The sequence below is a fragment of the Myxocyprinus asiaticus genome, chromosome 25 (genome assembly GCF_019703515.2).
Source record: "Myxocyprinus asiaticus isolate MX2 ecotype Aquarium Trade chromosome 25, UBuf_Myxa_2, whole genome shotgun sequence".
NCBI lineage: Eukaryota > Metazoa > Chordata > Actinopteri > Cypriniformes > Catostomidae > Myxocyprinus > Myxocyprinus asiaticus.
The window spans coordinates 40,363,079-40,389,517 of NC_059368.1; the positions used below are offsets into that span (position 1 = coordinate 40,363,079).

General features: G+C 38.4%; 1 protein-coding gene across 1 annotated transcript; it reads right to left on the bottom strand.

The window, feature by feature from the left end:
• Positions 1-13: 13 nt before the first annotated feature.
• galca (galactosylceramidase a) lies at positions 14-26,049 on the bottom strand. The gene is made up of 17 exons (XM_051654765.1): positions 25,759-26,049; positions 25,574-25,642; positions 25,412-25,475; positions 24,968-25,081; positions 24,726-24,865; positions 24,592-24,630; positions 24,342-24,469; positions 21,907-22,062; positions 21,696-21,820; positions 21,359-21,486; positions 21,183-21,272; positions 18,820-18,909; positions 11,337-11,481; positions 11,031-11,211; positions 946-1,109; positions 585-661; positions 14-504 (listed from the first exon to the last, which is right to left on the bottom strand). Exons 1-17 carry the CDS (start codon positions 25,885-25,887, stop codon positions 361-363), a joined length of 1,983 nt encoding a protein of 660 aa, XP_051510725.1. The 5' UTR covers positions 25,888-26,049; the 3' UTR covers positions 14-360.
• Between the last annotated feature and the right edge of the window lie 390 nt (positions 26,050-26,439).

Below are 26,439 nucleotides of genomic sequence, written 5' to 3' on the forward strand. Positions count from 1 at the left end.
ATATAATCAGAAAATGCATCTACAATGTATTATAATTTCAAATTACATTCAAATTACAAAATTAAACACGTTCATGAAGTTAAGTGATTTTGGCATTAAACAAAAACACATTAAGACACCTGTATGTGTACCCTTACAAAAATCACCATGGTAATTACATTTACCGCCAAAAACCAATGTTGCTAGTTATTACGCTAAAAATAAAACTGGTAACTTTGTATCAGCTACTAGTGTCTGTCTGTCTGTCTGTCTGTCTGTCTGTCAGACACACAGACACACACACACAGGGTGTGCACGCAATCCAGATATGTGTGTAGTAATCATGTAAACATGGACATGAGGAATCAAACAGAACAGAAATCAATCCGCGTTCACTTGAAAATTATCAAACTGTGCATATTCAAAAGAGTAAGTTCCGAGTGCAACCCAGCCACTCTTGGGTTTCAAGACAACAGCATTCTTCCACAGCGGGTATCCGTTCAGCATCCCAGAGGCAAAATATCCCTGCAAATCAAAAGATCCACATTTAGGAACAAAACCATGATAAATTGTTACAGGGCTTCCATAAGCAATGCTGATATTACCTTGACACTAAGGGTTAATGTATACCAAATGCCTGCCTTTGTGCCTGACAGCCCTTCAGCAAGAACTCTTTGTCCACCTTTAATGTGAAAAAATATATAATTTTAATACTAATAAATTATTACTGATCATTTACAATAGTTAGCTCAGGTATTTTAAACAAGAAAACATAAAATGATAAGATACCTGTCCTTTTAGTAAGTAACAATATAAATAAAAATACAATAATATTGGAATTGTATTGTATAAAACTGGAATATGAAAAAAAGATGATGCATTTACAAAGTCTATATAATGAAATTTCAAATACCTAAACATGAACACACTTTATTCAAAGACAGAGATGTGCAAATGGCTACTCACTTATGTCATTTGTCACTTTAAATGTGCCATTTGAATAAAGCCAATAAAAGACACCCTTGGCTTGTCTGACGGATTCTCCTCCTTGATCAACCCTTGCTGCCAGAAACACACCTCCAGTGTTGGGAGTTTCAATGAGGACATCACAGGACACATTGAGGTCTCTCCTGGTTAAACAGGTAGTGCCAGTGAAACACCATTTAGATTAAAGTAAAACTTCTACAAAATCATCTTTGCATGTGATAGGCAGAGATTTGCAAATATCTGGAACAACAAAATTGAATCTTCAATATACAGTTGAAGTTCTCATCATTGACCCTCATGCCATCCCAAATGTGTATTGTATCTCTTTTTACTGCAGAACAGAAATGAAGATTTTTAGCAAAATATCTCAGCTCTTTTGGTCCCTTCAATGCAAGTAAATGGTGGCCAAAACTTTGAAGCTCCAAAAAGCATATAAAAGCAGCATAAAAGTAATCCATATGGCACCAGTTGTTAAATCTATGCCTTCAGAAGCGTTATAATAGGCGTGCGCACTCTGGACTGTAATGTACGGGTTACCCTGAGACCTCAGGGCTTATGAGAGAAACTACAGTGGAGAGAGAGATTAATGAATAAATGAAGATACATAGCTCTGTAAGTGTGATTTATACCAGGATTAGACAGACTCATCTCATACGCACCATTAACAACTAGTTGTACAGTTCAGTTCCATACACACTACGAGGAACTCTTGAAAATGCAGTTGTCATTATCTGACAATTTTTCAGATTTTTTTTTAAATTTTTCGGGAGTTAATTCAGTTGTAGAATGCGGTTGTCACTCCCGTACTTTACCGAACTGTGTGTGTACAGAACAGGATTAAGCACTAAAAGGTGAACCGACAACCGAATTTAGCTACAGTGTGTACGTGGCCATAGGAATACATAAATGTCATTGCATTAATGTTAGATATAAGTTGGGTATATCGAAAGTTCAGTAGGAGTGTAAAAACTCAGTAGCTTTTCTGATTAAATCACGGGAAAAACACCAGTCCTTTGTTTCATTTATTTAAAGTTCTGAAGATATAACAGGATAATTCTTTAGAGTGACAGAATTAACTCAGATGACAGGATTCAGATGTTTCAGATGTGGTAGGATGGTTTACATACATTAACACATCCAAATGCAAAAGGACTCAAAGGTGGCTCACTTATCATACCCACACCTCAACAAACCAAAAGAACAAAAAAAGGAAGGAAATGGGGTCTACTTATAACTGTAGGCTTAAACTTGGAACTATGGGTATCGTAGTGAGCTTGGATGTATGGGTAATGTTGTAAGTATGGATTTCTGGGTAATTTAGTTTACGATGAACATGGAACAAGGAAAAGAGTGCACCAAATTCACAACAATTAAATACAATATCTAAATTTCTTTAAAAAAAAACTGTTTTATAATTTAAAACTTATTAAACTTGCTTGAAAAATGTATTTTGGCTAACCTTCTTTAAAATGAATGCCATTTGGTTTAATAATTTGTTGTCTAATGCAATGAAATTTATATATTTTTAAGAGTGGCTCAAGTGTACAAATACTTTTTGGGGCCACTGTATAACTAATACAATTTTAATAACAATATACACTGGTGGCCAAAAGTTTGGAATAATGTACAGATTTTGCCCTTATGGAAAGAAATTGGTACTTTTATTCACCAAAGTGGCATTCAACTGATCACAATGTACAATCAGGACATTAATAACGGGAAAAGATTACAATTTGAAAAAAAAAAATGTTCAAAACTTAAACTACCTCAGAGTTCTCATCAAAAAATCCTCCACGTTCAACAAATGACAGCTTTGCAGATCCTTGGTATTCTAGCTGTGAGTTTGTCCAGATACTCAGGTGACATTTCACCCCACACATCCTGTAGCACTTGCCATAGATATGTCTGTCTTGTTGGGCACTTCTCACGCACCTTACAGTCTAGCTGATCCCACAAAAGCTCAATGGGGTTAAGATCCATAACACTCTTTTCCAATTATCTGTTGTCCAATGTCTGTTTCTTTGCCCACTCTAACCTTTTCTTTCTGGCTATACAAGAGTGGCTTTTTCTTGCAATTCTTCCCATAAGGCCTGCACCCCTGAGTCTTCTCTTTACTGTTGTACATGAAACTGGTGTTGAGCGGGTAGAATTCAATGAAGCTGTCAACTGAGGACATGCGAGGCATCTATTTCTCAAACTAGAGACTCTGATGTACTTATCCTCTTGTTTAGTTGTACATCTGGCCTTCCACATCTCTTTCTGTCCTTGTTAGAGCCAGTTGTCCTTTGTCTTTGAAGACTTTTGTATGAAATTTTCAGTTTTTTGGCAATTTCATAGCCTTCATTCCTCAAAACAATGATTGACTGATGAGTTTCTAGAGAAAGCTGTTTCTTTTTTGCCATTTTTGACCTAATATTGACCTTAAGACATGCCAGTCTATTGCATACTGTGGCAACTCAAAAACAAACACAAAGACAATGTTAAGCTTCATTTAACGAACCAAATAGCTTTCAACTGTGTTTGATATAATGACAAGTGATTTTCTAGTACCAAATTAGCAATTTAGCATGATTACTCAAGGATAAGGTGTTGGAGTGATGGCTGCTGGAAATGGGGCCTGTCTAGATTTGATGAAAAATTACTTTTTTCAACATGTTGACAGATGCCATGCGTGGATCGGACTTGTGAACAGCGAGCTCTGCGCACTTTGCTAGTTTTAATACTTTTTATGACATAAGCCGGTGAGATTCAATACACTCTGTTCCATAACTGTTCTAGGAGGACAATATGTCAAAATTCAAAATCCTCAGGCTCTAGAGACATTAAAAGACACTTACGTATGTGCTCAAGCTGATGCTCCCAAGCAGGCTGCAAGCCTGGGAGTCGATTTAGTCAGAGAGGTGCGGGAAATGCGGCGAGAGATGCTGAACATGTCGGCAATTCTGACGAAGGTCATTGCTGACTTTTGCTGTGATCTGTCGATCGATCACTGCCATGGAGCCAAAGTTCACTGATGTGGTTACAAGAGTGGGGGATGTCGAGAAATGGATCGATTACCTGGAGTCATTGGAGAGGGAATTATCTGCTAATCTGCTAGCAACCAAGGTGGATTTGTCTTGTTCCCAGACTTTGCGAACTGGACAAGAGAGAAACGTGATCGATTCAAGGAATGCAAGAAACTTTTACACCAATGGAAGGTCACTTTTGCAATGATATTCCTGGCCAAATGAGAATAGATGCTAAGGATGGCCGTAAAACATTCACATGTCCACAGCAAGCAGAAGTCCTTCATAAAGTCAATGGAGTGAGCAAGTCATCTCGTTGTACTCGCGTTGCAGCCAAGTGGACTGGCTCACTGAACATTCCTTTGACTGTTTGAAGAATCTGCGCATTATTTTTGTGCTGGTTCCGCCTAGCGGCTGGAGTTTATTTTGTAGAGTGTCACACCTTCAGGACAGTTTTATGGATGAAGCTACACGCTCTTTGTGCTTGTTCCTCCTATTGGCTGGAGTTTGTTTTTGAGTATTTTTTGCAAAGTCAATGGAGTGAGTGGGTCATCTTGTTGTACTCATGTTACAGCCGAGTGGACAGGCTCACTGAACATTTCGCTTGACTGTTTGAGGATTCCACAAGCTCTTTTTGTGCTGGTTCCGCCTAGTGGCTGGAATTTATTTTGTAGAGCGTCACAACTTCAGGACAGTTTTATGGATGAAGCTACACGCTCTTTGTGCTTATTCCATCTATTGGCTGGAGTTTGTTTTATAGATAATCCTTTGCGGTGTAATTCTGTCTCACAAAATTTGTATAGAAACACCGGACTTGAGCAATCCAATGGCCAAGTTGTCGCAGGGGTTCTCGTAGGTGTACATGGACTGTTTGAGTTGAGGGATGGACGCCAGTTGGCGCTGTCATGCGTGGGGTTAATACGTACGTTCTTTTTTCTGTTTGTTTTGTTCTGGAAGATGTTCAGGTTTTAATGGTCGCACTAATGTTGGAATGTGGTCTTTATAATCTTGTTTTTGACACACAATCAATTTTTTCTTACATGTCAAAATGTCAAATGTTAATGAGTGGATTGTCTCTCTCCACGTGGAATGTGAATGGGTTGGGGCACCCCATAAAAAGAAGGTTATTCCTCCTTTTAAGCGTAAGAAATATGATATAGTGTTTCTTCAAGAAACGCATCTTTCTCCACAGGAATCTGAAAAATTTGGAAAGATATGGGGTGGGCATTTTTTTTTTTTTATATAGTGCTTGCTCGAGTAAGAGCAGGGGAGTCATTACGCTGATAAAGTAAACATCTACAATTAAAATATCTCAAACAAAGTAAAGATCAATTAGGAAGAGTCATTATTGTTTTAGCCGAAATTCAGACACAAAGTCATTTTTGGTGAATATTTATGCACCTAACATTGATGATCATGGCTTTTTTTTTTTTTTATAGATCTTGAAGGGATGTTGCAAGCCACTGGCACCCCATATGATATAATATTGGGAGGAGACTTGCAAGCCCCCCTAGAGCAACATTGACACTTCACAGGATGTGTAAAAATCTTGGTCTTACAGATATTTGGAGACTTCTGAACCCAAATGGGAGGGACTATAAATTTAAGATTTACTCTAGAATAGATTTTTTATATTGAAGTCCCTCATTTCATCTGTCGTTGATTGCTCAATTGAAAACCTTTTAGTCTCAGATCACACCCTGGTGCGTTTAGAGGTGTTGCCACATATGAAGAAAAGGAAATCATACAGTTGGCGCTTTTATGTATCCCTTTTGCAAAATCCTGAATTTCAACAAATGTTAAAGACTGAAATCAATGTTTATATGGAGACCAACTGGTCCTCAGTATCCTCTGTGGGCATGACTTGGGAGGCACTTAAGGCAGTTCTTAGGGGCCGGATCATACAGTATGCCTCATTCACCAAAAAATCCAAAGCACATGAACTCGTGGAACTGGAAGTGAATATTAAAAGTGCTGTGGCAGAGCTGAAGCACCAAATGTCCTCTAATGGCCTCAGAGAATTGACCCGATTGAAATACAGATAAAATACTATTTTGTCGTGGAAGGTGGAGTTTTGGCTATTCAGGGCAAGACTTAAGTCTTGAGTTGGGGGACAAAGCAGGGAAGCTTCTGGCTAAATACAGTTGTGCTCAAAGGTTTGCATACACTGGCAGAAATTGTGAAATTTTGACACTGAATTTGAAAATATGACTGATCATGCAAAACAACTGTCTTTTATTTAAGGATAGTGATCATATGAAGCGATTTATCATCACATAGTTGTTTGGCTCCTTTTTAAAATCATAATGGTAACAGAAATCACCCAAATGGCCCTGATCAAAAGTTTACATAACCTTGAATGTTTGGCCTCGTTACAGACACACAAGGTGATACACACCGGTTTAAATGGCAATCAAAGATTAATTTCCCACACCTGTGGCTTTTTAAATTGCAATTAGTGCCCGTGTATAAATAGTCAATGAGTTTGTTAGCCCTCACGTGGATGCACTGAGCAGGCTAGATACTGAGCCATGGGGAGCAGAAAAGAACTGTCAAAAGACCTGCATAACAAGGTAATGGAACTTTATAAAGATGGAAAAGGATATAAAAAGATATCCAAAGCCTTGAAAATGCCAGTCAGTATTGTTCAATCACTTATTAAGAAGTGGAAAATTCAGGGATCTATTGATACCAAGGATACAAAGAAAAACCCACAGGTAACCTCAGGAGAAATACAGGCTGGTCACAACCATAAACGCTAAATTTGGAGAGGGGTCAACAAGTACTGTGCTCCTTGAAACAACCACACAGTCTTTTTCCAGAGCAGCCTGTATTTCTCCTGAGGTTACCTGTGGGTTTTTCTTTGTATCCCGAACAATTCTTCTGGCAGTTGTGACTGAAATTGTTCTTGGTCTACCTGACCTTGGCTTGGTATCATGAGATCCCCAAATTTTCCACTTCTTAAGTGATTGAACAGTACTGAATGGCATTTTCAAGGCTTTGGATATCTTTTTATATCCTTTTCCATCTTTATAAATTTCCATTACCTTGTTATGCAGGTTTTTTTGCATGATCAGTCATATTTTCAAAATCAATGCCAAAATTTCACAATTTCTGCCAGGGTATGCAAACTTTTGAGCACAACTGTATGTATGTGTGTAATATTTTATAATATATATATATATTACATATTACACACACACACATATACATACATACATACATACATAGTGGTGTGAAAAAGTGTTTGCTGCCTTCCTGATTTCTTATTTTTTTACATGTTTGTCACACTTAAATGTTTCAGATAATCAAACAAGTTTAAATATTAGTCAAAGATAACACAAGTAAACGTAAAATGCAGTTTTTAAATGAAGGTTGTTATTATTAAGGGAAAACAAAATCCAAACCTACATGGCCCTGTGTGAAAAAGTGATTGCCCCCTAAACCTAATAACTGGTTGGGCCACCCTTAGCAGCAACAACTGCAATCAAGCGTTTGCGATAACTTGCAATGAGTCTTTTACAGCGCTGTGGAGGAATTTTGGCCCACTCATTTTGCAGAATTGTTGTAATTCAGCCACATTGGAGGGTTTTCGAGCATGAACTGCTTTTTAAGGTCATGCCACAGCATCTCAATAGGATTCAGGTCAGGACTTTGACTAGGCCACTCCAAAGTCTTCATTTTGTTTTTCTTCAGCCATTCAGAGGTGGACTTGCTGGTGTGTTTTGGATCATTGTCCTGCTGCAGAACCCAAGTTCGCTTCAGCTTGAGGTCACGAACAGATGGCCGGATTTTTTGGTAGACAGCAGAATTCATGGTTCCATTTATCACAGCAAGTCTTCCAGGTCCTGAAGCAGCAAAACAGCCCCAGACCATCACACTACCACCACCATATTTTACTGTTGGTATGATGTTCTTTTTCTGAAATGCGGTGTTACTTTTACACCAGATGTAATGGGACACACACCTTCCAAAAAGTTCAACTTTTGTCTTGTCAGTCCACAGAGTATTTTCCCAAAAGTCTTGGGGATCATCAAGATGTTTTCTGGCAAAAATGAGACGAGCCTTAATGTTCTTTTTGCTCAGCAGTGGTTTTCATCTTGGAACTCTGCCATTCAGGCCATTTTTGCCCAGTCTCTTTCTTATGGTGGTGTCATGAACACTGACCTTAACTGAGGCAAGTGAGGCCTGCAGTTCTTTGGATGTTGTTGTGGGGTCTTTTGAGACCTCTTGGATGAGTCGTCGCTGCGCTCTAGGGGTAATTTTGGTCGGTCGGCCACTCCAGGGAAGGTTCACCACCGTTCCATGTTTTCGCCATTTGTGGATAACGGCTCTCACTGTGGTTCTCTGGAGTCCCAAAGCTTTAGAAATGGCTTTATAACCTTTTCCAGACTGATAGATCTCAATTACTTTCTTTCTCATTTGTTCCTGAATTTCTTTGGATCTCGGCATGATGTCTAGCTTTTGAAGATCTTTTGGTCTACCTCACTTTGTCAGGCAGGTCCTATTTAAGTGATTTCTTTATTGAGAACAGGTGTGGCAGTAATCAGGCCTGGGTGTGGCTAGAGAAATTGAACTCAGGTGTGATAAACCACAGTTAAGTTATGTTTTAACAGGTGGGGCGATCACTTTTTCCACACAGGGCCATGTAGGTTTGGATTTTGTTTTCCCTTAATAATAACAACCTTCATTTAAAAACTGCATTTTGTGTTTACTTGTGTTATCTTTGACTAATATTTAAACTTGTTTGATGATCTGAAACATTTAAGTGTGACAAACATGCAAAAAAATAAGAAATCAGGAAGGGGGCAAACACTTTTTCACACCACTGTGTGTGTGTGATATATATATATATATATATATATATATATATATATATATATATATATATATATATACACACACACACACACACACACACACACACACACACACACACACACACACAATTTTTATATATTGATTTTTTTTTTTGTGTATACTCAAGTGTGACCAAAGGTGTACAGGTGCATCTCAATAAATTAGAATGTCGTGGAAAAGTTCATTTATTTCAGTAATTCAACTCAAATTGTGAAACTCGTGTATTAAATAAATTCAATGCACACAGACTGAAGTAGTTTAAGTCTTTGGTTCTTTTAATTGTGATGATTTTGGCTCACATTTAACAAAAACCCACCAATTCACTATCTCAAAAAATTAGAATACATCATAAGACCAATAAAGAAAAACATTTTTAGTGAATTGTTGGCCTTCTGGAAAGTATGTTCATTTACTGTATATGTACTCAATACTTGGTAGGGGCTCCTTTTGCTTTAATTACTGCCTCAATTCGGCGTGGCATGGAGGTGATCAGTTTGTGGCACTGCTGAGGTGGTATGGAAGCCCAGGTTTCTTTGACAGTGACCTTCAGCTCATCTGCATTTTTTGGTCTCTTGTTTCTCATTTTCCTCTTGACAATACCCCATAGATTCTCTATGGGGTTCAGGTCTGGTGAGTTTTCTGGCCAGTCAAGCACACCAACACCATGGTCATTTAACCAACTTTTGGTGCTTTTGGCAGTGTGGGCAGGTGCCAAATCCTACTGGAAAATGAAATCACCATCTTTAAAAAGCTGGTCAGCAGAAGGAAGCATGAAATGCTCCAAAATTTCTTGGTAAACGGGTTCAGTGACTTTGCTTTTCAAAAAACACAATGGACCAACACCAGCAGATGACATTGCACCCCAAATCATCACAGACTGTGGAAACTTAACACTGGACTTCAAGCAACTTGGGCTATGAGCTTCTCCACCCTTCCTCCAGACTCTAGGACCTTGGTTTCCAAATGAAATACAAAACTTGCTCTCATCTGAAAAGAGGACTTTGGACCACTGGGCAACAGTCCAGTTCTTCTTCTCCTTAGCCCAGGTAAGACGCCTCTGACGTTGTCTGTGGTTCAGGAGTGGCTTAACAAGAGGAATACGACAACTGTAGCCAAATTCCTTGACATGTCTGTGTGTGGTGGCTCTTGATGCCTTGACCCCAGCCTCAGTCCATTCCTTGTGAAGTTCACCCAAATTCTTGAATCGATTTTGCTGGACAATCATAAGGCTGCAGTTCTCTCGGTTGGTTGTGCATCTTTTTCTTCCACACTTTTTCCTTCCACTCAACTTTCTGTTAACATGCTTGGATACAGCACTCTGTGAACAGCCAGCTTCTTTGGCAATGAATGTTTGTGGCTTACCCTCCTTGTGAAGGGTGTCAATGATTGTCTTCTGGACAACTGTCAGATCAGCAGTCTTCCCCATGATTGTGTAGCCTAGTGAACCAAACTGAGAGATCATTTTGAAGGCTCAGGAAACCTTTGCAGGTGTTTTGAGTTGATTAGCTGATCGGCATGTCAAAATATTCTAATTTTTTGAGATAGTGAATTGGTGGGTTTTTGTTAAATGTGAGCCAAAATCATCACAATTAAAAGAACCAAAGACTTAAACTACTTCAGTCTGTGTGCATTGGATTTATTTAATACACAAGTTTCACAATTTGAGTTGAATTACTGAAATAAATGAACTTTTCCACGACATTCTAATTTATTGAGATGCACCTATATTTGTTGAGGGTCAGAGTGGGGTTGGGAGGGGGCAAGGGAATAATGGGGGTTAAATGTTGATTCTGTGAATATATGTTTTGCTTTTCTGTGTCAATTGTGTGAATTAATAAGTGTTAAACTAAAGAAGAAAAAAAAAATAAATAAAAAAAAAAAAAACACCCACACTTTTCAAATAGTGATGGTGCTGTCTTTTAAATCAGTAATGTCCTGGCTATACTTTGTGATCAGCTGAATGCCACTTTGGTGAATTAAAGTACCAATTTCCTTCTGAAACAGCAAAATATGTACATTATTCCAAACATTATGTACAGGCAACCAACTCAGCAGCAACAGAATGAGTACATAAATGAGTAAATTAAAAACTTTTAACACTGCAGTGCTGAATATAACATCATAAAATGTCTTCCAAGGCATATCATCTTCCATAATTCACTGGGTTATCACAATGCTATGTGCTGAAGACAAACATACCAATTGTAGTCTCCAATGATGCTGATGGTCTGGTCTGCATCTCTTGCCCAGGTGATTGGCCGTTCAGTGATCACCTGCCGCAAGGTAAAGGCGTGCATGCCTTTATCTGTGACATTTCTGAAGTACTCAAACACGCCAGTTTGATCAGCAAAATACGGGGCTTCCGAGAATGTTGGGTTATCTTAGTATTGAGAAAAAAAAATAAATAAAAAAATAAAAATAAATTCCTGTTAGGAATGTCAGTGGATTCAGCGAGTAATAAAATTCTCAGTGTGCATGTGTATTCCTTAAACGGGAAACACTTACCAATTTTAAAATCATCTGAATAATTCTTTGGAAATGCAGAAAATTTGGGGGGCTCTTTGTAAAAGCCTCTGTTTCCTGTAGTGACTGTTGTGATTGTGTAAACTTCATCAACATCTAGTTTTAAGGTGAAGAAACCATCATAAACCTGTGTAGAGGAACAAGAAGGAACATTTCTTTATTCTTTAAAGACCAATAAATATTCCCGGGTGACAACCCTGTCTGTATGCTTGTGCAGTCCTTGTTGTTGACAAAGTTTGCTTTACTTAATGAAGAAAATGTGAGTGGTGCTTCCCAAGCAAAAACTGCCACCATGATGCTAGGGCAGGGGTGTCAAACTCAGTTCCTGGAGGGCCGCATCCCTGTAGAGTTTAGTTCCAGCCCTGCTCCAAAATGCCTCCTTGTAATCTTCCAGCACTCCTGAAGACCTTGATTAGCTGCTTCAGGTGTGTTTAATTAGGGTTGGAGCTAAACTCTGCTGGACTGTGGCCCTCCAGGAACCGAGTTTGACACCCCTGTGCTAGGGTGTTTTGGCTGGTTGCCACAGCACTGCTATTCTGGGTGGTTTCTAAATGGTCGCTTACTGGCCCAAGTCAAAAGAGCCCAACCACAAGTCTTGATGATATATTGGTTACTAGATATGGCTCGTAACCCTTCTTCAATGCAGAGAGGGAGCCATCATCTTTGGGATTTCTTCACCCGTTTCATTATCCGCCATGCAAAATTCGAATGGCTTTGTTTAAAGTAGTAGCACACCTCTCCTTAAACCAAATTATTTGTATAATTAATTTATAATTATAATATAATAAATTTTTAATAAAATGTAATTATTATTAATGTCTAAAGCACAAACTGGATGGGACAAATTCCTAACCCAAAGTATGAGCAGTGTTGGGTGTAATCTGATTACTAAGTAATTTGTAACTAATATAATTAGTTTTAATGTTAAAAAGTAGTGTAACATTACATTTTAAAAGATAATTACATTTAAGTACATTACTTGTATTACACGCATATCAAAAACAACATTATATATCTAGAATACATTTCATTATTTTAATTTATACATTTGTATGTCTGTTTGCGTTTCTGTGACCCCTGAAGGGCATATGCTCCATAACCAGTTGTTGTAAAGCAGAGAAGTGTGTGACTTTCGTGCGACAATGAACAATAAGGAAATAAAGATTTGTCAGATACTATTTGCACCCCAATTTAAATACTTACATACCGTATAGGGGCATCACTGTAGGGTGTTTGTGTTTATTTAGCATCCCACAAACACCCTACACCAACCCCTAAACCTAAACTTCCTTTAAAAAAAATTAATCATGGTTTTACTACAGGTACCATAGAATCACCGTGGTATTTTGCAGTAAAGTCATAGTAAACAACAAAATTAAAAATAGTTTCTATATTATATTACTGTAGTAACATCATGGTTAATTACATTAAAACTATGGCTTCCACCAAAAAAAACATGGTTACTACAATCTTACTATGGTAAAACCATAGTTAACTTTACCTGGAACAAACCTTTATCTGAACTCCCCGACCGTCAGCATGACCAAATCACTGCTAGGAAATCAAACTTTATATAATTTTTTTTTTTATTAATATATGTAGTTTTAATGGAAATATTAAGAGTGGAGACAGGAATCTAAAACTGGACGCCATGCGAGAAGCAGACGTGTGAGTGACTAGCTCTGCGCACTTTGCTAGTTTTTAAATTATTTTCATGTTATAATCCGGTGAGATTAGATACACCCAGTTACATATTTGCTCTTTGAGGTAAACATGGCAAAGAAGTCAAAATCCTCAGACTCTGGAGACATTAAAAGACACTTACGTGTTCAAGCTGAGGCCTCTGATGGGCCTGCGAGCCGGGGACTCGATTTGGATGGCGCGTCGGGAGAAAATATTCAGCGTCAACTGTCCAACATGCTGACGAAGGTTGTTGCTGACTTGGAGGATCTCGCTGTAACATGTCGATCGATTACGGTGATGGAAACAATTCTTTGAGTTGGTCACAAGAGTCGCAGATGTTGAGAAACGAATCGATTATCTGGAGTCGTTGGAAAGGGAATTATCCACTAATCCGCCCGTGTCCGAAACAGACTTGGAACGCATTTTGGAAAAAGACGAGCTCTTCCAGAGTCTGCTCGACATAACAGGCCATAAACTGGAAATTGAGCGAGCTCACAGAGACCCGGCTCGGAGATCTGCTGAGGGAGACAGGCCCAGATCAATTCTAGCCAAATTTCTGAGATCATCTGATAAAGATCTCGTGTTGCGCCAGGCGAGGAGCAAAGGAAAGCTTTCTTGGAAGAGTCACAATATTTTCTTGTTCCCGGACTTTGCGAGTTCGACAAGAGAGAAACGCGATCGGTTCAAGGAATGTAAGAAACTCTTACAAATCAACGGAAGATCGCTTTTGCACTGATGTTTCCGGCCAAAGTGAGAATAGACACCAGGGATGGCAGCAAAGTATTTACATGTCCCAAACAGGCACTCTCCTTTATAAATACATTGGAGTGAGTAAGCCATTTGATGTTTCTTATATTAGTGGACTGACTCGCTGTTTAGAGACTCAATTGTCTGAGGAAGCTGGGCGCCATTTTTTTTTTTTTTTTTTTTGCATTGGCTCTGTCTAGCAGCTGGAGTTTGTTTTGTGGCATGACTCCTTCAAGAAACTTTTGCACTGAAGTTCCCGGCCAGATTGAGAATGAACACTATGGACAACCGCAAAATATCTACATGCTCACATAATGGACGTCTTTTATAAAAGTTGACAGGCTGAGTAAGTCATGATGTACTTTTTTTTTTTATGCGCCCTCCGAGTGAGATTGGCTCTTGATCATCCGAGGAACTGGGATGCCTGTTTTGTTTCTTTTCGTGCTGGTTCCGCCTAATGGCTGGAGTTTGTTTTTGTGGAGTATTTTTAAGGGACATTAGAATGATTACATCATCTGCTGCACTCATAACAGCCGGCTCACTGAAAAACTGTTTGTCTGTCTGAGGACACTGAACGGATTTATATTAGCTGGAAGTTGTTTTGTGGAGGAGCACACCTTCAAGACAGTTCTGTGAATGAATCTAAGTATTCTTTGTGTTTATTCTGCCTGTTGGCTGGGGTCTGTTTTACAAAGTATTTTCTGTTATGTAATTTTGCCTCACAAAATTTGTGCAGAAGCACCGGACTTGAACCCCCGCAACAACTTTGCCATCGGATTGTTCTCGCATGCGTACATGGACTCTGAGTTTAAAGGGATTGACGCCGGTTGGCGCTGTTGTGCGTGGGGTTTTATTGTTGCTCTAATGGGGAATGTGGTCTTCATCATTTTTTTTTTTTTTTTGGACACACAATTAATTTTTTCTATTATATCAATATGTCAATTGTTAATATGAGTGGATTATCTCTCTCCACATGGAATGTGAATGGGTTGGGGCACCCCATAAAAAGGAAGGTTATTTCTTTTCTTAAGCGTAAGAAATATGATATAGTGTTTCTTCAAGAAACACATCTTTCCCTGCAGGAAGCGGAAAAATTTGGGAAGATATGGGGTGGACATGTTTTCTTTAGAGCAGGGGAGTCGTTACACTGATAAATAAGCATCTACAATTTAAATGTCTCAAACAGATTAAAGATAAATTGGGAAGAATCATTATCGTTTTAGGAGAAATTCAGGGGCAAAGGTTGATTTTGGCTAATATTTACGCACCTGACGTTGATGATCAAGGCTTTTTTATAGATCTCAAACGGATGTTGCAAGCCGCTGGCACCTCTCATGATATAATATTGGGAGGAGACTTTAATCGGTTGATGGATTCAGTCCTTGATCATAGTGAAGCAAAAGTGTGCAAGTCCCCTAGAGCAACACTGACGCTTCACATGATGTGTAAAACTCTTGGTCTTGCAGATATTTGGAGACTTTTGAACCCATTTGGTAGGGAATATAAATTTTTTTCATCAGTCCATAAGATTTATTTTAGAATAGATTTTTATATCCAAGTCCCTCATTTAATCTGTTGTTGACTGCTCAATTGGAAATATCTTGGTCTCAGATCACGCCCTGGTGAGTTTAGAGGTGTTGCCACATACGGAGAAAAATAAATCATATAGTTGGCGCCTTAATGTATCCCTTTTGCAAAATCCTGATTTCCAACAAATGTTAAAGACTGAAATCAATGTTTATATGGAGACCAACTGGTCTTCAGTACCCTCTGTGGGCATGGCTTGGGAGGCACTTAAGGCAGTTCTTAGGGGTCGAATCATACAATATGGAAGGGAATATTAAAAGTGCAGAGGCAGAGCTGAAGCGCCAAATGTCGTCTGATGGCCTCAGAGAATTGACCCGTTTGAAATACAGATATAATACTATTTTGTCGTGGAAGGTGGAGTTTTGGCTATTCAGGGCAAGACAGTCATACTTTGAGTGGGGGGACAAGGCAGGGAAGCTTTTGGCTAGATATATAAAGCAGAGAGAGTCTTTTTCTACCATTCCCTCAGTGAAATCTGCTGGTAGTGAAATTTTTACCTCAGCCATTGATATTAATAATGCTATCTTGATCTCTATAGTTCCACATTTTTGTCTACTGATGAAGATATTAGAAATTGTGTGGAACCATTGGAACTCCCTAAACTGACAACGGAGCAAAAAAATTCTTGATTCTGAGATAACCTTGGAGGAGCTTGACGAGGTAATTAAGGCCCTGCCTACAGGCAAGTCTCTGGGGCCAGATGGCTTTGCCACTGAATTTTTTAGATCTTATGCTACAGAACTGGCTCCACTTTTGTTAGAAGTTTATACAGAATCATTAAACCAACCATGCCAACCATGACACAAGCCCGGATCAGTCTGATTCTTAAAAAGGACAAAGACCCAAGTGAGTGTAAAAGTTACCATCCAATTTCCCTGATCCAGCTAGATGTAAATATTTTGGCAAAAATTCTGGCTAACCGATTAAGTTATGACATCTCTTATACATATAGATCATGCTCTTCTGACAACATTAGGCATTTCATTTATATCATGTGGTCAGTGGCGAATGATCAGACTCCAGTTGCTGCCATCTAACTTGACGCCGTAAAGGCATTTGATATGGTAGAATGGGATTATCTTTTTAAGATTTTGGAAATATATGGGTTCGGAAATACTTTTATTGGATGGATTAAGTTACTTTATAGACACCCTGTAACGGCGGTACAAACAAATGGATTAATTTCAGATTATTTTACTCTGGATAGGGGCACTCGGCAGGGTTGCCCTCTTTCCCCATTATTGTTCTGTCTTGCCCTGGAACCTTTAGCAGCTGCGATAAAGGAGGATGATTTTCTAGGGGTGACGGTGGGAGGTGTGGCGCATAAGCTTCTGCTTTACGCAGATGATATCTTGTTATTCATTTCCAACCTCACTAGATCTATGCCTAGCCTCCACAGAATTATCAATTCCTTTTCAAATTTTCAGGATACAGAGTTAATTGGTCTAAATCCGAAGCTTTAGCTCTGACTGCATACTGCCCAGTAACGGCTTTTCAACCAGGCACCTTTCAATGGCCCAAACAGGGCATTAAGTATTTGGGTATTTTATTCCCAGCAAATTTATGAGTTAATTTTGATCCTTTAATAAAACGTTTTGAGCGATGTGGGTAGGTGGGCTTCATTACATTTATCTATGATTGGGAAGGTTGATGTTATTAAAATTAATTGTATTCCAAAATTCTACTACCTACTACAATCTCTCTCTGTAGATGTTCCCCCTCTTATTTCAAGCAATTTGATAGCATAGAGAAGTCCTTCATTTGGAATGGAAAGCATCCCAGGTTACATTTCAACAAGTAACATAGGCCGATTGACAAAGGTGGGCTAAGATTTTGTTTTATTATCATTATTATTATTATGCATTCAGTCTCAGACATTTGGCTCATTGGTCGCTTTCACCTGAGAGAGCCCCTCCCTGGTTTTGTATTGAAAAGGAAGTTCTTGACCCTATCAAACTAATTGGAGAAGTTAAGTCACACCCCGTTATCTCGCATTTACACTCGATATGGACAAAGGTGTCCAGAGTGTCTACCTCGGATATTTATTTAAACATAGCCTCGAGAATATGGCTGAACCCTAAACTATGTATTAATAAGTCCCCTTTCTGTTGGTCAGATTGGATTGTGAGGGGGAATAATACACTTGGTGACCTATATGAGAGTGGAGTATTGAGATCTTTTGAAAATTTGATTCAACATTTTGGGATTCCCAGATCTCAATTTTATAAGTATTTACAGCTTCGCCACCTGCTCTGCACCGTTTTTGGGAGTAGCATGCACTCCCCTAGAGTGGCAGATACTCTGGGAGTGGTGATTGCTGCTTTTGGGAAGGGTAATGAGGCATCAGTGTATTACTCCTTGCTAATTCAGAGTCTGGGGTACAGAGCTTTAAATTCTCTCAAAAGATTGTGGGAGGAAGATTTAAATTTGTTATTGGAGGAGGGAGTGTGGGCTAGGATTCTAAAAAACGTCAAGCCTGCATCTAGAGATGCAAGGGTTCGCCTTATGCAATTCAAGATTTTACATAGATTTTATTGGACCCCCTCTAGATTGTATAGGCTTGGTCTTAAAGACACACCCACCTGCTGGCGATGCCATTCTGAAGATGGAGACACCACCCATGTTTTTTGGGGGGTGTCGTAAGATCCAAGAATTTTGGCTGAAGTTGCAAAGTTTTGTGTGTGATATGTTGGGCACTCAGGTCTTGTTCTGCCCCAGACTCTGTATTTTGGGAGATGGGGAGGTCATGGATTTGGACGATAAGTACATGAGGGACTGGGTTTTGACCAGTGTGATGATTGGTAGGCAGGTTATTTTGAGGAGTTGGAAATCAGATGGAGCACCCTCGTTCCTGGAGTGGTGCACGGAGATGTGGAGGGTGGCTACCTTCGAGGAGGGGTCGAGCAGAAGGATGGGAGTTAGGGATTTTTACAATAAGAAACGGGGCAATTACTTAGCATTTTTGGGGGAATCTCGAGGAGGGGCGGTGGAGGAAGTAATTTAGAGTTTAGTTTTTTTAATTATTATTATTATTATTATTATTATTATTATTATTATGTGGAGACAGAACACTGGATGGAAAATATTGGGACAACAGGGGGATTAGAACCCAGGTCATCCGCATGAAAAAACAAAAAAGCACATACACACCGTTGTTACACCCCATACCACCAGTTTCCACCAGACTATCTGAATGCAAATAGTTGTGCTGTGTGGCAGGTGCTATTCACACCTTAACAAAAACTTCAGTCAAATGTGTTTTAGAAAGTTACTTAAAAGTAATAAGTAATGCGATTAATGTGTACCAATCAGAAATGTATTCTGATAAAAATTTTAGAGAATTGGTAAACTGTTGTGGATTACCATCCACTACAAATTGACATACCCAACAGCAATAGTGATAATTGCCTTAGCGAACACCATTAAAGACATATCAATTGAAATATACCTTAATAGGACCTCTCTGTTGAAAAAGTGTATCGTTTTTGGTCTCAAAATCCAATTTTGAGTACCACACTTTAAGTTCAGTGACATGTGCCTAGAGAAAAAAAAAGACAAACAACAAATTAAGACTTAAGACAATAGTTCACCCAAAAAAATTTAATTCATTCATCATTTAGCCACCCTCACATTGTTCCAATCCCATATGACTTTCATGAAAAACAACAGGAAAAGTTCTGAACAGGAACGGGAAAAAGATGCAATGAAATTGTAAGGTGAATGCGGTTCATTTTGGGCCTTATAATTTCTGCGATGCAGAAAACAAGGACGGAATCCAGTCATAAAAACTGAATAAAATGTAAAATGTGGAATGTCAAGGAATTTGGCATATTTGGGATCAAATGAACATATTATTGCACAATTAATAAAATTAAAATCATGATATGTCCTAGTGTAATGATTAAACCACAAAAGGCTGCAATTTAATTAAATATACAGTCTGCATGTGGTGCACGCTTCAAAGGGAAAGTGCGCTCATACACATACACACATCATACACACAGCGTGCTTGATGCTTGTAATACAGTTGTGCTCAAAAGTTTGCATACCCTGGCAGAAATTGTGAAATTTTGGCATTGATTTTGAAAATATGACTGATCATGCAAAACACACAACAACTGTCTTTTAAGGATAGTGATCATATGAAGCCATTTATTATCACATAGTTGTTTGGCTCCTTTTTAAATCATAATAACAGAAATCACCCAAATGGCCCTGATCAAAAGTTTACATACCCTTGAATGTTTGGCCTTGTTACAGACACACAAGGTGACACACACATGTTTAAATGGCAATTAAAGGTTAAATTTCCCACACCTGTGGCTTTTTAAATTGCAATTAGTGTCTGTGTATAAATAGTCAATGAGTTTGTTAGCTCTCACATGGATGCACTGAGCAGGGTAGATACTGAGCCATGGGGAGCAGAAAAGAACTGTCAAAAGACCTGCATAACAAGGTAATGGAACTTTATAAAGATGGAAAAGGATATAAAAAGATATCCAAAGCCTTGAAAATGCCAGTCAGTACTGTTCAGTCACTTATTAAGAAGTGGATAATTCAGGGATCTCTTGATACCAAGCCAAGGTCAGGTAGACCAAGAAAGATTTCAGCCACAACTGCCAGAAGAATTGTACGGGATACAAAGAAAAAAAAAAAACACAGGTAACCTCAGGAGAAATACAGGCTGCTCTGGAAAAAGACGGTGTGGTTGTTTCAAGGAGCACAATATGACGATACTTGAACAAAAATGAGCTGCATGGTCGAGTTGCCAGAAAGAAGCCAATGCCACAAAAAGGCCCGGTTACAATATGCCCAACAACACCTTGACATGCCTGACAGTTTCTGGCACACTGTAATTTGGAGTGACGAGACCAAAATAGGGCTTTATCACCACAAACATAAGCGCTATGTTTGGAGAGGGGTCAACAAGTATTGTGCATGATCAGTCATATTTTCAAAATAAATGCCAAAATTTCACAATTTCTGCCTGGGTATACAAACTTTTGAGCACAACTGTAAATGACAGAAAGCAGAGTGCATATTCACTGTGAAGCGGCCATCATATGCAGAATACTGTATATATTTACAGAATTAAATCGCAGCCTTTTGCGGTTTAATGACCACATTAGGCTATACAGTGAAATGCTTATCCAGACGTGAGAAGCTGTTGTCAAACATACAAACTAAAGGTTCTAAAAGGTTTTTTGTTTTGTTTTTTTTGCCAAAATAAAAGCTTAATTTAACTACATGCGTGAAACTGGAAAAAAATGCTACAGATAGTACTACTGTATAGTAAAATGTAATATTCAATGTAGAAATAATAATAAAATTCTGATTATAATAAATAATAATGTTAATAATTCATCAAAAGCAATTACATTATTCAGTACAACAGCACTCTTGCTTAAATATAAAGGTTTTCATTAATGCCTTTATAAATACTGTGATGCTCCGCTGCACGGCAATGCATTTGACCCAAAAAAAAAAAAAAAAAAAAAAAAGGAATTCCAATGTTGTGTTTTGGAATGGGCTGTGAGGATTATTTGATAAAAAATAATGCAATGGTACAGTAATTGTTTTGTTTTCATTTGATTAAAATTCTATGTAAAACAGAACATACAGAATTTGGGAAAAAATACAATTGAATTTGAAAGTTTTTAAATGGATTTTATAGGGCCTGCTCATATTCAGCATAACATCTGCTTTTGTGTTGCAAAGAATAAAGTCATTCAGGTTTTGTAATGAGGGTGAGTAACTATAACTATTCCTTTAAGATTAACAAATAACTAGAACAGATAAAACTCAACTTACAAAAGAACCTTTGAGCTGAAACGTGACTGTCTGAGGGGAGACGTCAAATTGCGGTAGAGGGGGTCGAATGCACAGAGAGTGATTGTGTGTCTGTAAAAAGTGGAAAGGAGATCAAAATATATGACTCACTAAAACTTGTGACCTTCACAAGACCTGATAAATGACCATCCACACACCATGGTTTCGATGACAATGGTAAGATTCCCTCTGCGGTCTGTTAAGGCCACATAACTTCCTCCTCGTGTGAGTTTCCCCACAGTTTGCAGATAAAACCAGCCTGGCTGCGCAAACTGGGTTGTGTGTGCTATAGGATAATTAAATAGCATTCTTTAAAAAATATTTATTTTTTCCATTATGGTAGAAGAATGCAGTATTAGACGTAGAATTAGACTGTTGCTAATAAAATCAACCGTTAAGTGTGTGTGAACTATTCCTTTGAGCAAATTAAAAATGCCACAAACATATACAGTAATAGAAAGAACTTGGGTGACTGTTGAGTTGAAAACGTGTTACCAGTAATCCATATTGGAGATTCTACTACATAATGTCCACTCCAGGGCTGCTCTGCTGTCATCAGCCCATCTCCACCAAAGGACAGATCCTCATAGTAACTTGCTATTAGATTCCAGGATATAGTCCTAAAACAAAGTACTGTTACTCTGAACACATCAACATGACGATATGTATTGCATAAACAAGTCAAAGATGTCAGAAAATAGCTCACGAAGTCATTCTGCCGTTCACGTAATTCTGGTTTAGAATTCGCGCCCAGCATCCAGCACCAATGTCGTCACTGAACGTGCTGTAATCTTCAGAGGACCAAAGCTTCTTCTCCGTCAACAACGCTTCTTTAACAGTGTTGGTGCCTGGGTAGTGCACACTGTAAATAGAGTAAGGGTGCTTTCACACTTGGTTCGACTGCTTGGACCGAACCCAAGTTCGTTTCCTCCCCCATTCCCCCTGCCCCCGCTGGTCTCTGTTCACATGATATTTTTTGGGTCTGAACCACGGTCTGATTATGTCATCAACGTGAGTACAAGCGGCAGCTGTTTACCACATCTAGGTAACATCTTGAGAAGACGTCACGGTGTTAAGTGAAGTATTAAAGTTAGTCTATTTGGATTTACCACCAAAATTCACCACGCACAGAACAACACTAGTGTTTGTCTCCTGCAGATGCAATGAATGTGTAATGATGTGATGAATATTAGCATTTGTCTGCCGCGAGCCCGCGGATGTGTTGCAAGAAATGTGAAGAATGTGAGCTGCTCTCAGAAGGCGGTGTACCTGGACACAAGCAGGTGTGAGAAATGCATTATACAATAATAGTTGCGATCGGGAGCCTGCAAAGAAGCAAATTATACGTCATCACAAGTGGTACACTTTCACGATTTGGTATGATTGCGTTCATATCAGCAGTGAACCGTAATGGAGTTCACATGAACCATACCCCAGACCACCTCTTCAAGTGGACCCAGATGCGGTTCGTGGGTGCACACCCGAGTTCGGAAAACAGCGTTCACATTATCCAAACAAACCGAACTTTGACGTCATTCTACCCCGGGTACGCACCAAAAGTGCTAGTGTGAAAGCACCCCAACATAACTCTGTAGAACTGTGTTTGACAGCATTTTAGGGTCAAGTGACGCTCATTTCTTTTTGTCTGGATCTATTTAAAAATACATAAATTCAATTCACACAAAACGATTACTTGAATACACATCAACTACGATGAAAAAGTTTTCATTTTCTGAGTTCAAAGTCATGTTGATATTTTTTCTGGGGGTTAAAGTAAAAATGTCTGCGATATAACTGACAGTAAAAAAAAAAAAAATTAAAAGCTGAAATTATAGGAAAAAAAAAAATAGTTTGGAATAAAATGTTATGACTTTCCTAAATAAAATAAGCTGTTTTTTGTGTTATTTATATTTGAAACAATGTTGTACACCAAACCAAAGTCAGGTGGTGTAACCAACATACAGGTAGCCATTCTGTTTATATATTTGATAAAATTATATTATATATAAATAAACCAGAGAAGACCCCTTTAGACCCTCAAGAATGACATTTTTATGAACATTTTAACATTTTGTTGAGGTCAAATGGAGTAACCCTAAGACTAAATCTTGATATCTGTGACGCAAATTCATGATATTTGTATATAAATAAGTTTTAAATTGACATTTTATAGTCAAATCAATTTTTGTAGGAAATGCCTTAAATCTTTTTCAAAAATGTATGAAACCAACATGGACGCAAAAATAACATTTCTACAAACTTGATATGCAAAATATTTAAAACCCGATTCTCTCATTTGTATCACCTCGGACAACCTTTTTTCAATAACCCATTAAAAGGAATAGTTCACCCAAAAATGAAAATTCTGTCATTATTCACTCACCCTCATGTTGTTCCAAACCCCCTATGATTTTGATACGTGAAACACAAAAGTTGTATTTTTAAAGAATATACTGGCAGCTCTTTTAAATATAATGAAAGTAAAAAGGACTAGGTCTGTCAAGCTCTAAAATGACAGAAAAGCACCAATAAAGTGATAAAATTAGCCTATACAAATCATGGACTATATATCAAGTCTTCTGAAGCCATTCAATAACTTTGAATACTGACTTTCCAGTTTGTTTCCTCACACAAAGTCCTAAAATGGACTACAGAAGTTTGTATGGATTACAAAAATGGCATGTTGATGCCAAACACAATTGCTTTAAGCATGTCTCGTGGTCAGACATAATTGATGTCAATGGCACCACATTTAATTTGAGAGCTACAGTAGATGGTAAGATTTTCAGTGAATTATGACTACAATTTCTGTCCATTCCTCATACACAGCTATCGTACAGTTTCAGAAGACTTTGACTATAGTGCCATATGTACTCTAAAAGTTGTCCAAACAACTCATAGCCTATATTCCAATTCTTCAGAAGCCTTCTTCCAAGTCATCTTTATTTTGGAGCTTGACAGACCCAGTTCCCCCTCACAAAAAAAAGAGTGGCCAGGATTTTCTTAAAAAAATAAAAAAATAAAATCGTCTTTGGGTTCCATGGCGTGCATTCTACACCAGAAATAGTTCATTTATGGATGAATTATTCCTTTTACAGCTTTTTGGTCAAATCTTTGAGTTTGTAATGCCAAATTTCTCACCCGATCGCCTCAATGGCATCATTTAGATACGGATCGTAGGCAATGGCTTTAGAAATACCCCAGTCCCCATCTGCAGCAATGATTCCAACATCAGTCAAACCATTTTGGTCCAAAGTGTATCGCAGCACCTGAGTAATTGATAGACTTAGGTTTAGACAGATCAAACTGTTGACAATGATGATGACGATAAAGCTCATCAAGTATAGCTAGGCTAGTTGGAATAAGGAAAAAAGAATTAACACTCTCTTACCTTAATGTATGTTGCATCATATTCCTTTTCATTCCATATCTGAAAAATGAGGAAGTTCAAATGAAGGTTTCTTCTAAAACAGATGCCAGTAAACAGATTGCTCTTAATTGCACAATAAGTCACTGTATGCATACCCCAACATAATCGATATCCAAGTTATGATGCTGCTTTGCCCCAATAATCCAGGAAACAACATAGTTAGCAGTAATGTTTGGGAAAAAGTAAGGCCATTGGGTCTTCTGACCAACCCATCCTGGAAACGCCCAGGGCAGACCTTCAAAATTAAACCATTAAATCAACTTCAATATCAATGAGCTCTACATTCCACATGTTTCTTATAAAGAAAATGGACATAAGTGTATAACTAACTGATTACCAATCAGTTTGATGTTTGGATTTCTCTTCTTGGCTTCTTTCATGAGCCACCATTCATATCCACGGTAAAAATCCACATCATCCCCACTGTGCATGTGAGAGGGTTCCGTGCCATCTGTCAAGCAGAGAAATACAAGTAATGTTGCATTAATACTGAATGATGTGTTTCAGGTAAACATAAGTTGTTGAGACTAGGTATTGTACAACACTTTGTTCTCGTCTGAGATTTATTTCTATGTGAAATCACTTGAAACTGAAATGAAGAGAATAAAATGAGCACTTGCAGATCAGAAAATCTAAGACCTGAAGATTTCTGACCTTTTAATATACCACTGCCCACAAAATTATTGGATCGATATTATTTGTGCATCCCTGATCTTGGGAGGGAGACGAGGAGAGAGAGAAGAAAAAAAAAAAAAAAAACACAGCAGGCAGACAGACTTACCTGTGGTTTGGGCGTCACCTCCAATTTCTACCTTTAGGATGTGCAATGAAGCTCCAAAATTGGGCTGTAGAAAACCAATCACACAACGCAATAAAACAACAGGTTATTCAATGCATGTCCGTCATAAAATATCATGTGTGTTTAGCTCATGTGACTCAGTACCTTGAACAAGAAGTCAAGTATTTCACTGCGATACGGTTCGTCATAGTTTACAAGAAGACGTGAAGTGGCCTGCGAACAAAGACTACATTTTATCAACCACAACACCACCACTGACCCAATCCACAAACTTTGACAGTATGCAGTTTTGAAACATAACTTCTTCAAGTGAACATAGTTTACTTTACCCCTCCTCCGCTCAATCCACCAATTCCATCAAATTCCCTCCCTAATCCGATTCGATCATTTATAACATAAAACTCAGCCAAGTCTCCGAGAACACAAAAGATTATATATAGCAGACAGTGTGCGAGCATGATCGAGTGTGTGCATGAATGAGAATCAACTGCTGCATGAAGCCTTTCATGAGGATGTTTATCAATTATAGGCACTTCCGTGTCATGTGCTTCGTTTGGACTTAGTTAAAATTTGAAACACGTGAAAACGTTCATATTATAAGAGCACACCTCTTGACGTTGTAGTTTATAAAATCATCTATACTGGGGTAAAGACGAGCATTAATTTAAGAAAAAAAAATGCGTACAAACGTCTCGACATATTTTCAATATTTATCTCATTCATGATTGAATTGAAATCTTTCCTCTATATTTGTGAATTGTAATTATTTACACCAAGTTCTCAATATAAGTGTTTATTATATAAATAATTTAATTTTACAGCGTGAAGTGAAAATGAAATCGCGCTCTGATTGGTCACTGAACGCTTCGCGCTTATGTCGCGTTCTGATTGGTCAGTAAACGCGTCGTGTTCACATCGCGCTCTGAATGGTCACTGAACCCGTCGCGCTCATGTCGCGCTCTGATTGGTCACTGAACGCGTCGCGCTTATGTCACGGTCTGATTGGTCAC

Excerpts from the sequence above, each read along its gene's own strand:
- galca (XM_051654765.1), bottom strand. The coding sequence starts at position 25,887 with ATGCTCGCACACTGTCTGCTATATATAATCTTTTGTGTTCTCGGAGAC. Across the intron at positions 21,821-21,906 it reads GTGAACGGCAGAATGACTTC|GACTATATCCTGGAATCTAA; the intron begins GTGAGCTATTTT and ends ACTTTGTTTTAG. Across the intron at positions 11,212-11,336 it reads TTCAGATGATTTTAAAATTG|ATAACCCAACATTCTCGGAA; the intron begins GTAAGTGTTTCC and ends CTCAATACTAAG.